General features: G+C 40.7%; 1 protein-coding gene across 2 annotated transcripts in view; it reads right to left on the reverse strand.

Annotated features, from left to right (window-relative positions):
* ABLIM1 (actin binding LIM protein 1) overlaps nucleotides 1-14185 on the reverse strand; it is a 143586-nt gene that overhangs the window by 108191 nt on the left and 21210 nt on the right. For both annotated transcript variants that reach the window (XM_027789243.2, XM_055797763.1), the window contains exon 2: nucleotides 3217-3351. In XM_027789243.2, the coding sequence (XP_027645044.1) occupies nucleotides 3217-3351 (135 nt within the window). The remainder of the gene's footprint in view (nucleotides 1-3216; nucleotides 3352-14185) is intronic.

Raw genomic sequence — 14185 nt, forward strand, 5'->3', positions numbered from 1 at the left:
ACTTAATGCAGCAGACACTGGTCCTACAGAAGCAACCCTTCCCCTGTTCCTCATGGGCCTGTATACTTCTCCGTATTACCACCTTTCATCACCATGGTTACTTAGTTCAGCCAACCCTGTGTTGTCCATTAAATAGAAACCGTATGGAGTCAGGATTGCCTCCTGCTTCAGAACACCCACCTTCAAAGGTGATGATTTCACAAAGATTAGTTTTACAGTTATTTAATGCTTTGCTAAACCTCTTTTTAATTAAAACAAAAAAAACCCACAAAAACAAAAAAACCCCACCACAGCGAGTCCTTGATGTGGTCACAGAGGGCTCAGTGGCATGAGCTGGAGTTGCTGGCAGCCCCTCAGCTCCGTGCCCTGAGGACAGGGCAGGGCTCTCCCCATTCCCAAAGCAGCTCCACAACCCAAAGCCTTAGAACCCCTTTGCAGAACAGTTGCTGACAGGAGGCAAAGCTCTGCCATGAACCCAGCTGCCTGCCACGCAGCTTCCCAACAGCTTTTAGGCAAATACAAATACAGATATGTAGAGCAATATATATATATAGAAATACAGAGATACTCGTATTTGCAGACAAGGCTCAGAGTGGAGGCCCAGTGAGGGGCAGAGACTGGGAGAGGCTCATGCAGGTCCATGCAGTTCTGAGGCCCAGGCCAAAAGGCGCAGGGAACAGCAGCCCACAGAGGGAGAGCCCCAGTGGGAGGGGAGACTCACAGTGGGAGACCCATGAGTGTGTGTGCGAGGCCCAGGGGTTGGGGAGGGGTAAGCAGAGCCCCAAAAGAGTAGGATGCCTGAAACCACAGGGAGCCAATAAAAAGGTGGGAGGCTCAACACAGAGGAGTCTTGTCGGGGTGGCCCAAAATTGTTGGAGGCCTCCCAAAAAACTGGGAGGCTCAGAGACTTAAAGCTCTTCGAGGCTGAGGACAAGGGAGTCAACAAGGCCAGGAGCGAGTGGGATGCTCACAAGTGGAGCTCCCAAGAGAATGAGGCACCAAAAAAATGGGGAGGCCTCCATAAAAGTGGGAGCCCCAGAAAATCCCAGCCCATGGAGAGGGAGGCCCAGTGAGTCAGGGAGACCAAGCGAATGGGAGCCCCAAAAGGAGGGAGGCCTGAAGCAGTTGGAGGCTCAGAGGATAAAGTCCCATGGAGGTGGAGACCTCAGGAGTCGGGGAGGCATACAGGGAGCAGAAGCCCAAAAGAGCGGGATGCCCCGAGAATCCCAGCATGTGGGAGGGGAGGCCCAGAGAACGGAGACCCTGTGAGAGGTGGAGGAGAAAGAGGAGAATTATTTCACAGAGAAAGAGGAGGCCCAGCCTCACAGACTAGAGGCCCAGAAAAATGGAGGGCCCCAGCAAGCATGTGCACGTATATGTGCATATAATTATACACACAAGTATGTATAGATACACACACATATACAGTGTGCACAAGAGTGCACGCACTGCTATTTCTTGAACTTAGGCAAAATCCAATCACAAGAAATGCAAACAAATTTTTTTTGGCCACTCAGCTTAAAAGCTCAGCTTTTTCTGAGGTGTCAGCACAGCTGCTATAGATAAACCTTGTCTCCTGCTCCTGCCCCTTTTGCAACGATCCTCTGCACTGCTCGCTCACTGACAGCACCTCTTCTCCAGCGCGTGGCTAAGGCTCCCCCTCACCCCAGAGCACATCCCTCAATGACCGCCCTGCATGCTTCCCTCCCATGGAGTATCCATCAGAAGGGCTTTCTGGTGGGTTGGGTTTTTTTTGAATGCAGGTACTTACTTTCAGTAATTAGTTAGAAGGAGCTTATTTTTCATTATCAACTGCAATGAAAGGCAATGGTTGCTTGTCACAGCACTATCAAAACTAGCCAGCTGCAGCAGGGCTTTTACCATCCCATACCAGGTTAACTTCAATAAGTAGTTCCCTTGCCCTGGCACAGCCACCAATCCTCCAGAAGGTTTCCAAAGTTCATCTACTGTCCGTGCTTTTTCTTCATCCTCTTCAGGCCAGTCCACGCTGCTTCTTGCCTCTGCTGCATCCCAGGTCTTCCTTCTCTGGGCTCCTCTTCCAGCCAGCCTCTCCTCACCCAGGCCCCCTTCTAGTCTCTCCTACATCGGGGGGGGGGGGGGGGGGGGGGGGGGGATGTCCCTCTCCTCCTTTCAGGTCTCTCTTCATCTGGTACTCCTCTCCTATTCTTCTTAGAGCTATTTAAGTACTTAGCAGGAACCAACCGTACATTATCCATGTCAGCCAACCCACCAACCTGAAGCCAGCCCACAGCTGTATATTATTAATGTTAATTAACCTGCCTTCATTCTATAATTCCTCTACAGTTGCTATTAACAGTTAAAAAAAAAAAAATCTAGATTTATCCAAATCCTTGAAAAAGCACTTAAAACAAAAACTATAAAAAGACAGAATTTTCTTAAGAATACTTACACTATATTCCTTTTCACTCCATCACACTACACAATCTAAACATACACTCACCCCGTATGTGGAAACAACAGGAAATATATACAACACAACATCTGAAACCAAGTCAAGTATTTACACTGGATTTCTGGGTAGATGCTAGGGCTATACTTTCTTTTTCCTATGTTTTGTGACTCTCCATAAAGCTCTTCATCTTGGATGTTTAGTGTTGTTCCATTGTTTCCCAAATAAACAGAAAAAAAATTCACCAAAGCAGCAAGATTCTAATTAGGACTAATTCGCTATTTGGGAATATAGGAAACTGACTGTCTACATAGAGTTGTATGAAGAAAATAACATTGGAAATAATATTAAAAAGAACAAAGACTTTTTAAAAATCTTTTTCAGGTATAATTATCTATTGTGTAGCTTGCACCCAGAGAACAGTTGAAAAGAAAAAGAATGAACACTTACGTATTCAGAGCAGAATGTGCTATTTTGAGTCTTTTAAGTAGAGGCAATTTATCCCCTCCCAATAAAATCAAATGTCTCATACAATTAAATTATAAATGTTTGCATATTTATTTTTTTCTGTGTGGTACCAATCACCTTGCTGCTTGTACATGTGCAAGTCAGCCGTTTCACCCCTGTTCTTTCCCCTCCCCAACCACAAATCCCTCAGATATTGAACAAGGAGAACATCCTGTAACTGGCCGATGGCAGGAAGCGCGACCTCTCATCACTGGTTCAAGGTACATTACATTTGCTCAAAATGACTGATTTCTAACAGATGAATATCAAGGTCTTACCTTTGCAGGTGAAGCATTTGATGTGAAAGTGTCTGGCCTGAACACGGAGTACTTCACCTTTACATGGCTCACCACATTTATGGCAGTGGATGACCGGCTTTTCAGAGGGGTGGTGGGGCTCCTGAGGATGGGCCACTGTAAAACAAAAAAGTATGATTTAAACCCAAACACAAAGAATGTTTCCTCCTGTGCCTAAATCTCTGTTCTCACATGCTTTTCATCATGATACAATGTATTTGTTCACAGTTTACACTCATGTAAAAAGGCACCTTTTTTTTAAAAAAAAAATATAGCCTTTTCAAAAATCAGTAGTTTAAGCCACTCACATCAACTGCTACTGCTTTCCACTGAGGCTGCCATGGAAAGATGAGGAAAAACTCTCTCCCCAGTTTCAGTGCCACAAAGTGTTTCAGAATGCCTAAGTTTTTCTTTCCGAGAGCATGAGTGTGTGCAAACCATTCAATGAACACACAAGTCAACAAGAACCAGGCTATTTTAATCCAAGAAAGAATACAATCCAAGCAAAAAGATTGAAAGGAAAGCAATTCCAAATCATGTTTTAGGAAACCAGATGAACCAGGCAGCCTGACTTCGCATGCAAATTACTATATTAAACATAAACTACAAACATCTCCATTTTGACACAGCACATACCTAACACAGGGAAAGCACATCTGAAAAGAAGCCAATGTTACTTGTTTCTACTCCCATTAATTCTAGCAGAAACAACTTTCTGCATGCAAATAAGAAACATGAGCAGACAGAAATGACCAAAGCATCTGCAATATAGTCACAGAGACAAAATTCCAGGTACTGGTAATTGATCAGCTATTCCACAGCCCCGAGCAGAGCTTGGATAGGAACAGGAAAGCTTTGTGTCAGCTTTACTATGTATTTCACTGTTGCAATAAAAGTTTTATTGTTTCACATTTGGCTTCTGTAAAAAAATGTTTAACTTTCTCTTCAGCTGTGTCTTGTGGCAGCTTGGGGCCCCAACAGAAATGCACGGGTGTAAGCTAGAGCAAGACTGAGTATCAACTGTACTGTTTGAAGTAGAAAGCATTTCCCAGAATGTTCCCAAACAAAACGATATTCCTTCAGATGTCCCTCCCACATGCCATTCTATCAGTAGAAAGTTGCCCTCCTTGTAATATTGTTCTCAAAATAGTGATGCTCATCAGAACATTTCAGAGAAAACTCACCTCTCTACCCATGCCTCTGGCTTTATACCATTCCTGTCCTGTCTTTCCTGTCCTGCAAAGGACTGAGTGCTGATAGACCTACATCACACTGTCATTGGAAATCATCTTCATTATTTTATCTCAGTGTTTTGTGGAGCTCTTTTCCTTTCCTGATCAATTCCTAACATCTCCCCAGCCAGGATTCTAGGTTTTTTTTCAGTTACTGTTTATGTAGCAATGCAACAGATGCCTTGCTCTTATTTACTGCACCAATTTCCTCCTCTTCTTCAATGAATTTCTAGCGAAAAAGCCCCATTGCTTGATGAAGTCCCTTCTATATTACCCTCCTTTATAAATGCCTTTGTGAAGAAATGCTGCTATCATTCTGCATTATATAAATTCAAGATTAATAATAAAAAAGCCCAAATTGTGATCAGGGGAGCAACAGCACCAGGAATAGAGGATAACACATATTCCAAGCAATAATTTCTGCTCTAAGTCCCGCCAAGCTGGCATGGCAGCTGCTGTTTTGTTCTTCACCCCCCCCACCTCAGTTTTCAAGGTAATTCTTCTACTCAAAGTTTTAAATACCTCCTCCTCTGGTAACCTCATTTCAACTATTTCCCTTAAGCAGTTATTCAGCCCATACTGGCAAACAGCATGCAGCTGACAAAACCCAGTATTTCAGTTAGCAGCTCTATTTAAATAAAAGCCCAGTGAATGCCTTGCCTTGAGTGAACCTCATCTTACTGTCTGCAATGCAATAGTATTTCTGGAGTGGAAGTTATTCTTCCAAACAAGACTATTAACTATTAACTTGTAGCCAAGGAAACACATAGTTTATGCAATGAGAAAGAAAATCAGAAACAAACAGAGACAAGCGCTAGTAAATTAAATTATTACAAGGAAAATTCCTTCTCAGATCCAGACAGCCTGAGATGGGCCTGATGCCAACTGAAGAAAAGGTAACAGAACAGACTTTCAAAATTGCTCAAATGAGGAACTGGATCAAGGATTTGGGCAAATGCTCCCTAGGATTTACATGCTGCAGTGTGAAATCTGTACCTTCCACATTCTGCTTTCTCAAACTCACATGTGGAGGAGACCCTAACGTATTCTGCATGCCAGAATCCAGATCTGGTATAGATGTGAAATATATGGGTTTTGCCCTTTACTAGACAGTAAATAAATGTTTTTAAGACTGGTCCAGTGATACAACTTCTTTCCAGTTTTGCCTTTACAGCCATGTAAATGAATACAAATACTGCTAGTTGCTGTTTCCAGATTGATCTCTTTAAGTGAAGCTAATGAAGGTGCTTGTCTTACTGGCCTCAGTTTGGCACTGTAGGTCAAGACTAAGTAATTGACTTTTGCTCTCCTGCAAAGAATTGCTTGTAAGCTTTTTCCTCTAGATACATGCAACAACCACAAGGCTTCTCAGTGGCAGAGGTGACCCTTTAGAACTATAAAGTAAGGACAGAACACAGAAGTAAAGAAAGAAAGAGAAATACCTTTATAAGCACCTTATTTAAATGTTTCTGACTGAAGTCCAGCTGGCCTAGACATGTAAATTGTGAGCTGCTCTAGGTCTGAAAACTGAGCTAGAAGCTAGGTTCACCTCCTGACAGGGATTTCATATCTTGAGACAGTAAATATTTTGGACTCTGCCTGCACCAGCCCTCTCCACATCAACGGCATGCTCGAGGACATACACTCAGGCATCATGCACTAGCAGCAATGGTGCAATAAGGCAACTCTTTATCAGACTCCAGCCAGTACAATTAGTGACAACAGTTTAGGATCTGGATAACCTAGATTCCAACCCCTGCTCCACAGCAGATATCTAGGCTCTTTGGATGGCATGATGGCATGCCCTTAACTCTAAAATCAGACACTTAAGTTCAGATTGAGCCTGTAACCTATCAGTTTAAAATTAGGTTATCTGAATGTTTTAGTTTCTCTGTGTTTTAACTGTCCCTGACTGTAAACCAGGTTTTATCAGCACTGTCAGCCTCACCCTACTGTGAGAATAAATACAGATGACAAGGTTCCCAGTCACTGGGATGGAAAGAGTCGCCTAAGCACCCAAGACATAAGTCAGTTCTGATTGTCACATATACCACATCTGCCATATTTCTGGAAGCAGCATTTATTGGAAAGTGCATGAGTGGACAAACACTGACTTGAACAGCTGTGTTGCCTTTAATGAAGTGTCAAATCCAAATATATTAACGCTGCAACTATCTTCCAAATTAAAATAAATTAAAAAAACATTAATTAACAGCTTTCTGAGAGATGCTATCAGAGAAATACATTCTTAGTTCAGTACTGGGGTTCAGTTTTCTTCCTATCATAAGGCGCATACTTGCTGCATGGGAAATGTAACATAAACACAAGTCAAGTATTTACCATTTCCAGTACACTGATGTGAACAGATTCTTGTCTACACATATGTCAGATTAAGTCAAGATGTGATTTTCTATCAGTATAACCCAACCAGCCTAACAAGGTGCATCAATCCTTTTGTGTAAGATTAAACGCAATTTATCTATTGGTCTAGCCCACATCGGCAAGGTGCAAACACCTACTAAAACAATGGATGGAATGACATTTGTTTGAAACTAGATCCAAAGTACCTAGGCTACTAACTAAACCAGTTTTTTAACTGGCTCTGGTGAAACTTGTGCAGCGTCTACACTGGGACAAACAGATGCTGGAAGCAGGCACACAGCTCAAACAGATGCAACAATTTTTTTACTATTTAGTCTTATTTTTATTCCTTCAGCATTTTTCAAGATTAACTATGAAAGCTAAAGTACCTAGAGAAGTCTAAGCTGTCATAGTCTTCACAATTTTACAGAGACTAATTGCAAGAGATCATCAATAAAATTTTTCCGAATTTTCAGGTTGCTTTATAACAGTTTTAACTTCCAATGCTGCTGGGCATTGCCTGAAGACCTTTTTTTTTTTCTTTATTAACAAAAAAAATCTCTGGTCAGAGATATACACAGAAGAACTTTTCAAGACAAGTTATGTTGAGATTTCCACTCTTGCTTGTAAGACCAGCTTAAATGAATAACTAATGAATAATTAACATTTTTCTTAAGCTCATTTGGGCTTCCAAGAAGACAAATCAATGTCCCATTAAATACCCAGTTTACCCAGAGTAACACGTACACTGACTAGGATAACTAGCAAGTCTGGATTACATTGTTTAATTCAGAGGGCAAAAAAAGAAAAGAATAAAAAATCAACAGCAGCTTCTTCTACGAGGAAGACCATCTTTGTCACTAGAGTATTGCTTTGTGCTAACATCACTCTATTAGACATACACCGCAATTTCTGTCATTCCCTACACTCCCTTGTGAATCATGCAATGTTGATTTCATTACATTTAGCAACTGCATTATATTGATGTAAATTCAAAGCAACTCTACCAGCTTGAGCATGCTCGTTAGTGTATTTTATCAAAACATCTCAAAATATTCCCAGATCTGCAAAGAAACCATTAAAAAGAAAAAGATGGAAAAGACAAGTAACAACTTTATGTTATTATGAGAAATCAATGGCACTTTCTGAGCAAAATGAAGGTATTAATTTGCTGTGGAAAGTTTAAAACTGTCCTGTCAGTAGTGCTTTATATAGAGCAGATCATTGTACAAAGTTTTAATAGCAATTATATATTTTGCTGTGTCAGCCAGAAAAAGGACCTCGGTACTCGTACCAAACCCTGCTGAAATGGAAATTACAGCAACTACCTGAAAAGTAACAGTTGCTGAGTAAAAGAAAACAATGGAAATAAACACTGCAGCTTCCTTTATTGATGATTTTCTCCCTGAACACAGAACTGTTAGGAAACCAAAGACTCAAGCTAAATGACTCTTAGCTGCAGATTCTTGCTGGCAAGACTCCATGTCTCTGCTGCAACCCAGAAAATACTTCAGCTTTTTATTGGAAGTCAGACAGAAGCTTCTGGGAAATGCCTTGCTATGTGTATGCTGCAAAGCAGAGGTCACAGCAAAACATGCTGGGTTCAGTTCTGCTCTAAACAGAAGTAAAAAGCAGCTTCCTCTAAATTTAAACAGGAGGAGGATATGGGCTATTGTTCTCTTAAAAGTTAATTTCTGTCGTTTTCACCTTTGCATGTCTACCTCCACAAATAAAACTGGAGTTATGCTCAGTCAACTCTAACCATGTTGTAGCAGGTGTAACTTCAAACTTTATGCTAGGATATACAATTTCTATTTTTAGCTCCACAACCTATGGGCTTTTTTTGCAGAGCGCTAAGAACATGCTGTGCTCATCGCAACGTGGGCAAGGGGACTCTCAGGATTTCACAGCCATGTCCTTTATACCTTAAGAGTGGCCTAATACAAACAGGATGCTCTGAAATGCCAACTTTCAATTGGCTGTTGTGTTTTCTTGGCTGAAGACTGAACTATTAAGAATGAAAAATATAGCAAAGATTTAATGGTGTGAAACTATTGCATAGTTTTTTGCTAGCCTGTTTTAAATTTCCTCATTCCTTTCTGCTTTCAGGAATGAAGGCAAGATGACTGTGCTAGAGATTACCAAGGCAGTAAATGCAACCATATCTTTCTACAGGCAGCAGTGTTCTCTGCCCTCTCTTTAGTACCTGATAAGGCTTTGGAGGCCATCATTTCTTACATTTACAGGATTTGAAGTTCAAAACTTGAAGGTTTCAAAATAAAAATTCCCTCAATCTCAGCTGCTATTAAACAGCTGTACTGTTACTCCAGCTGGGCAGTCACTTGCTTGGGACAGGTAGGCACTGGGCACAGCAAAACGAGCTACAAAAAAAGCTGTTCTGGGATGAAAGTTGTGAGAGAGACACCAGAGAATCAAGTTCAAGAACCAGATCTGGCTTATCACTTCTCTGCATTCTCTTTGTGAAGACAGGAGTAGTAATTTTGCCCCGTCCTTTGTGTTTCTCACAGAGGTAAATATCTATATCTTCGGGTTTGTAAAGCCTGTCTGTCCATAGCCTGTAGACTCTCTGAGGAATTCCTCTTTCATGAAAGCCCAGCACAGTGAAGCCTTGAGGACTTACTGAAATACCTATCAAAAAGAAGGGATGAAAAACAGTGTCGTTTTGCTTATCTGCAGACTCAGTTCTTGAATCTTAAATCTGTAAGAATCCTATCAGCTAAGGTGACCAAACAGCGACTAAGACTGAAATCGAACCTCCCAGCTGTAAGGGACAGATAAGAAGCCACTGCAGTCACTAGCCACAGGTATCAGACAGGGATCTTCAGGAATGCCAGGATATCCCGGAAGGGGGTACTCCCATGAAGAGATACTACTGGTGAACTGCATGCCTACACATGTATGAAAAAGCCTAAGCCAAAATCCTAGACTGTAGCTTGCTCATAGTATTGCCATTCAAATCATATCTGAAGAATTATTTTAAAACTCTCTTCCTGTAAATTTATGTGCATTACTCCTACAGTGTGCTAATGTGTCTTAAAACTATTTTCTCTATCTACATATAACCAGAGTAGCTATTTTTTAAAAAAGGCAGAAAAAAATTTTTATGCTTGTAGTTACTTGCCATAATTTTTTTACATGTTTTCTGGTATTTTTCATAAAAGCATTGTTATTTTGCCCATACAATTAGCCTGCTGCTGAAAACAGCAGATGCAAACAGGACCACAGTAGCAATCAGAACACAGGGGGACAGTATCTCTTCCAGCACTGTAACAGGCAGTGCCCTACTGATGGTCATAGATTGTGAGAAGACTCGTATGTGAGAGCATACTAGCTGGTCAATGCATTCACACTGACAGGGCAAAGCACCAGCAGCTCTCCCCCACGTTAACTCAGATTCGGGGGTTTTGGGGTGTTGGTGCGATGAAAGTTAGAGTTTGGCAAGTAGGGCAGCACAGGAAAGACGGCTGGATTATGTGAGAAAGTCATGTAAAGGTGGATAGCATAGCCCATGTCTTTCTGGTTTAGATTCAGAAAGAAGTACTGGTAATCCCCTACTCCTCTGTCTCTGGTCTTGTTCTTTACTTATTTAACAAAGAGAAGACCTAAGAAAACCTGATATTTTTCTCATGTATCCTATTCAACTATCACCATAACATATGCTTCTCAGCCTCAGTTTTTCAGTACACTAGAAGTATCTGCCCTCAGAACAGCATCTCATGGCCAGATGTGGGGGTGACTACAAGATCTATATCAATTCTCTCCACACCAGCCCCCACACCCCTTGGCAGGTACTGTAGCAACTGAAAGTTTCAAAAAACACTAAACAGAGGCACATGTCCAGCCTAGAAATGAGGTACACTGCTACCCTGAGAAACAGATTCTTTAAAAGCAAAAGTAAGCTACAAAGACTTTAACAGGTTTAACTAGTTAAACTAGCATGATAGGTTAGGATAGTTCATAAGAAAAACATTTTAGAAAACACTGTAAGTAAAGATATCAAACTTAATCTGCATGAAAATAGGATGCAAAGATTTCAATAGCAGAAATCAAATTCCAAAAAGAAAAGATGAAACATATTATTTTTAAGTAAGAAAGCCAGTACTTAAATACTTTTCTAAATATTTGTAAGCATGCATAACACATGGATTGAGCTGATACAGCTAAGAGAATTACATAAAAAAATTTAGAGACACATATGCCAGGTAATAACTCAAAATACTAACTACTGTAACTTGAAATCAAAAGTGAGAAGACTCCTACGTTACTTACACACAAAAATAAAAAGCTTTGTGCCACATACATACAAACATGCAAAAAGACTAGGAAATAATGAGCTTTAAAATACAGCAGGGAAAAAAATCATATTTGTTTCATAGTTTCAGAACACAACTGCAAACATGCTTATTTTCTCTGTATTTTCCCTTTTTCTTCCCATCCCTTATCTGTTATCTAGAGCTTTGATGCTGCAATTAATTCCCCACAGAACAGCCTGCAAGATCAGGGCTTAAGGCCTCACAGACCTACCAAGATTTATGCACATGAAAGGCTCAGTATTAAGCAAAATATTTAACACCAGCATGTGCTTGACCCTCTCTGAAAAGTGATCACCTTCTACAACATACATAGAAACTCTGTGTGCTACAATAAATCTGTGTTTGTTCTGTGATTAAAATAAATGTGCTTGATGGATGCAGTTTGCCATGCTTTCAATAGTGATTGAGAGAAAATTTGGTAGCATTTACTTAGTGTTATAACCTTATCCAGACGCTCTGATGATCATACCACAGATTCTGATATTCTATAGCTTTAGTGTGCAATTTTCAGTTTCTCTGTGACAAAGCATAAATCTCACCGATTTTCAGCAGGCACTTATGCCTGACTTCCTAGGCACTCTGGGATGATATTCTACTCTTGCTTCAAACCCACTGTGAGCCTGAGCAATTTCTCAGTTTCTCCTGTACAAACGTACCTAATTGCTAACTCAGCTCTATGGTTCAGTTAAACTGTAGCAGTATTACTGATGCTGTTCTCCACACAAAAGTATCAGAGCCTATTCAGAAGAGTTTGTCTAAAACAGCAGCAGTACTAGATTTCATTTGCTGAGGAACAACTTCCACCATGTCTGTCCACACATGCTTGCCTTTGGTCACTTGGTAGGTGAACAAAGGCACATTCTATAGCATCATCTATACTGCAGAAACAAAATGACTTGACAAAACTATTCCATTTATATTTGTTACAGGACATAACTTATATGACAATTACCATTTAAGAAATTATAAACCTTTCAAAGAAGAGTCATGAACAGCTTGTCAACTGAGTATGATCAGGAGTAGTTTTAAACTCGAACAGGAAAAGCAAGAGGCAGTTTTAAAGCTATTTTCAGTAACAAAAAGTCACTCATCTTGCAATGAAGTATGCAGCAAGCTAAGACATGCTGTGAAACAGATGATGTTGAAACAAATGGGACTAAGCAAAGCCAGTCTTTGAATCAAAAACTGCATTACTCAACACGATTGTTAACAGATGGATTACTGATTAGTGGTTAGCAAATCAAAGGGAAGAGGCATGGAGTGAATTTAGTCTGCCATACTTCTACATTAGTACAGAGTAATTTTTCACGAAACAGATCATGATACAAATTGGGTGATAAAAAGATAGTGAACCCAGACTGCTTTATCTAATGTTCTGAGAACACCCTTATTAATCTTCATCACTCCCACAAAAGATCTCTCTTAATTACTTACACAACTGACTTACTAAGGGAGAGTATTTCAAGATAATCAATTCACCCTTCAAAACTCCTTCTGAAGGGTCGGAGGACCATGCTAAGTGTACATTTCACACCCAACATCTACAAGCCTGTAACATGTAGGAACTGTTTATCAGCCTTGTAAGTGGTAAAATAATTTTGAGTTATGCCTTCAATGCACCCACCACACACATGAAGATCCAGTCATTATTCCAAGAGAGTATTTTGGGGGTTGGTTTGGTTTTTTTCCTAACATAGGACAGGGGCTCCTAAGAGTACTCTGAGCAACCAGCTCATACACATCACTTGATGTCACGTCCACATCAAAATCTTACTCAAACCAATGAATAAAATAAGTGTCACATTATTCATTGCAAATCCTCAAGGATCCTCAAGGCTGTATGAAAGCAAGTCGCTGAAGTTAGCAGAAAAAGCAATTGATTTTTCCAGACAGCATGGAAATTCTGGCTTATTGATGAATGGTGGTTACCCATAACAACACTCAAATGTCAAACAGGCCTCTTCACTACCTTAACAGCAACCTGTGTGGGGATTTCAGTCAGCAGCAACAAACTCCAGCTGAGTTCCCCTATGCTTCCTTTTTTGAGGCTGCCAGAAACATTCCATACAGTAAAAGGAATTAAATTCCCTTTTGAGATAAATCAATATAAAAATGCTAATTTTAAAAGCTAATTCTCCCATTGTTTACCCTAAGATTATCTGAAGAGGACCACTGGCCTACTTAAGACAGCGGTCTCCCAAGTACCTTTTGGTATCTTCATAATGACGTACCATCACTGCAGTTTGATGTGTGTATGAAAACTAAGGGAAAGCCTGCACAGAAACAGGTGTGTCATAAAGATCTTTTGAAACAGATTCTGCAGTAAAATCTCCCCTCAGTTACTACCAGCAATCTCACCAAGGGTTTTGCACAAGACCCTCACAGAGAGCTGTCCTCAGCCATTGCTTTTAAACCATGGAAGCTCTATCCCCCACACTTAGACTCTCTCCTTCAACCAAGGACCTATCTTATAAATACCCAGCATTCAGTACTGCCCTCACTTCTGGCATTTCTAAGAACTGACAGCCTCAAGCTAAACTAGACAGCCATACTCATGAGCAACAGAACTCTCCATGTGGCTCCTGACTCCCGGGATAGTTTGCCACGTACACAGCTGATAAACCAGACTATCTAAGGCCCTGCCCTGTGGTTAACTGCTCTTGTTGGCACCTAGACCTTACGAGCACTTGCAGTGTAGAAGTCAATTCCTTGAGGTATATTATCTCAGCAATAAATAATGGTGTGCTCTGGAAGTCTATGAACTTTTAACACTGTATGGTAAAGGGACTATCATGGAGAATGCACTGACCAATACAGTACTCCTGAATATAGCCTGTCCGTCTGGCTAGCACTTCAAGTGCTGGATAGCAAGTAGATCCTCAAATCCTGTTTTGAGGTGCCTTTAGAGAAAAAATACCAACCACAAATGCAACTGCTTCTTTGAACAAACAAGCCACGTATTGACTCTTGTTTGACCCAGAAGCAATAAAAGATAACCTGCACTCTTCTGCAAGGCTGAATTTA

Source organism: Falco peregrinus, chromosome 1 (assembly GCF_023634155.1).
Source record: "Falco peregrinus isolate bFalPer1 chromosome 1, bFalPer1.pri, whole genome shotgun sequence".
Taxonomy (NCBI): Eukaryota; Metazoa; Chordata; class Aves; order Falconiformes; family Falconidae; genus Falco; species Falco peregrinus.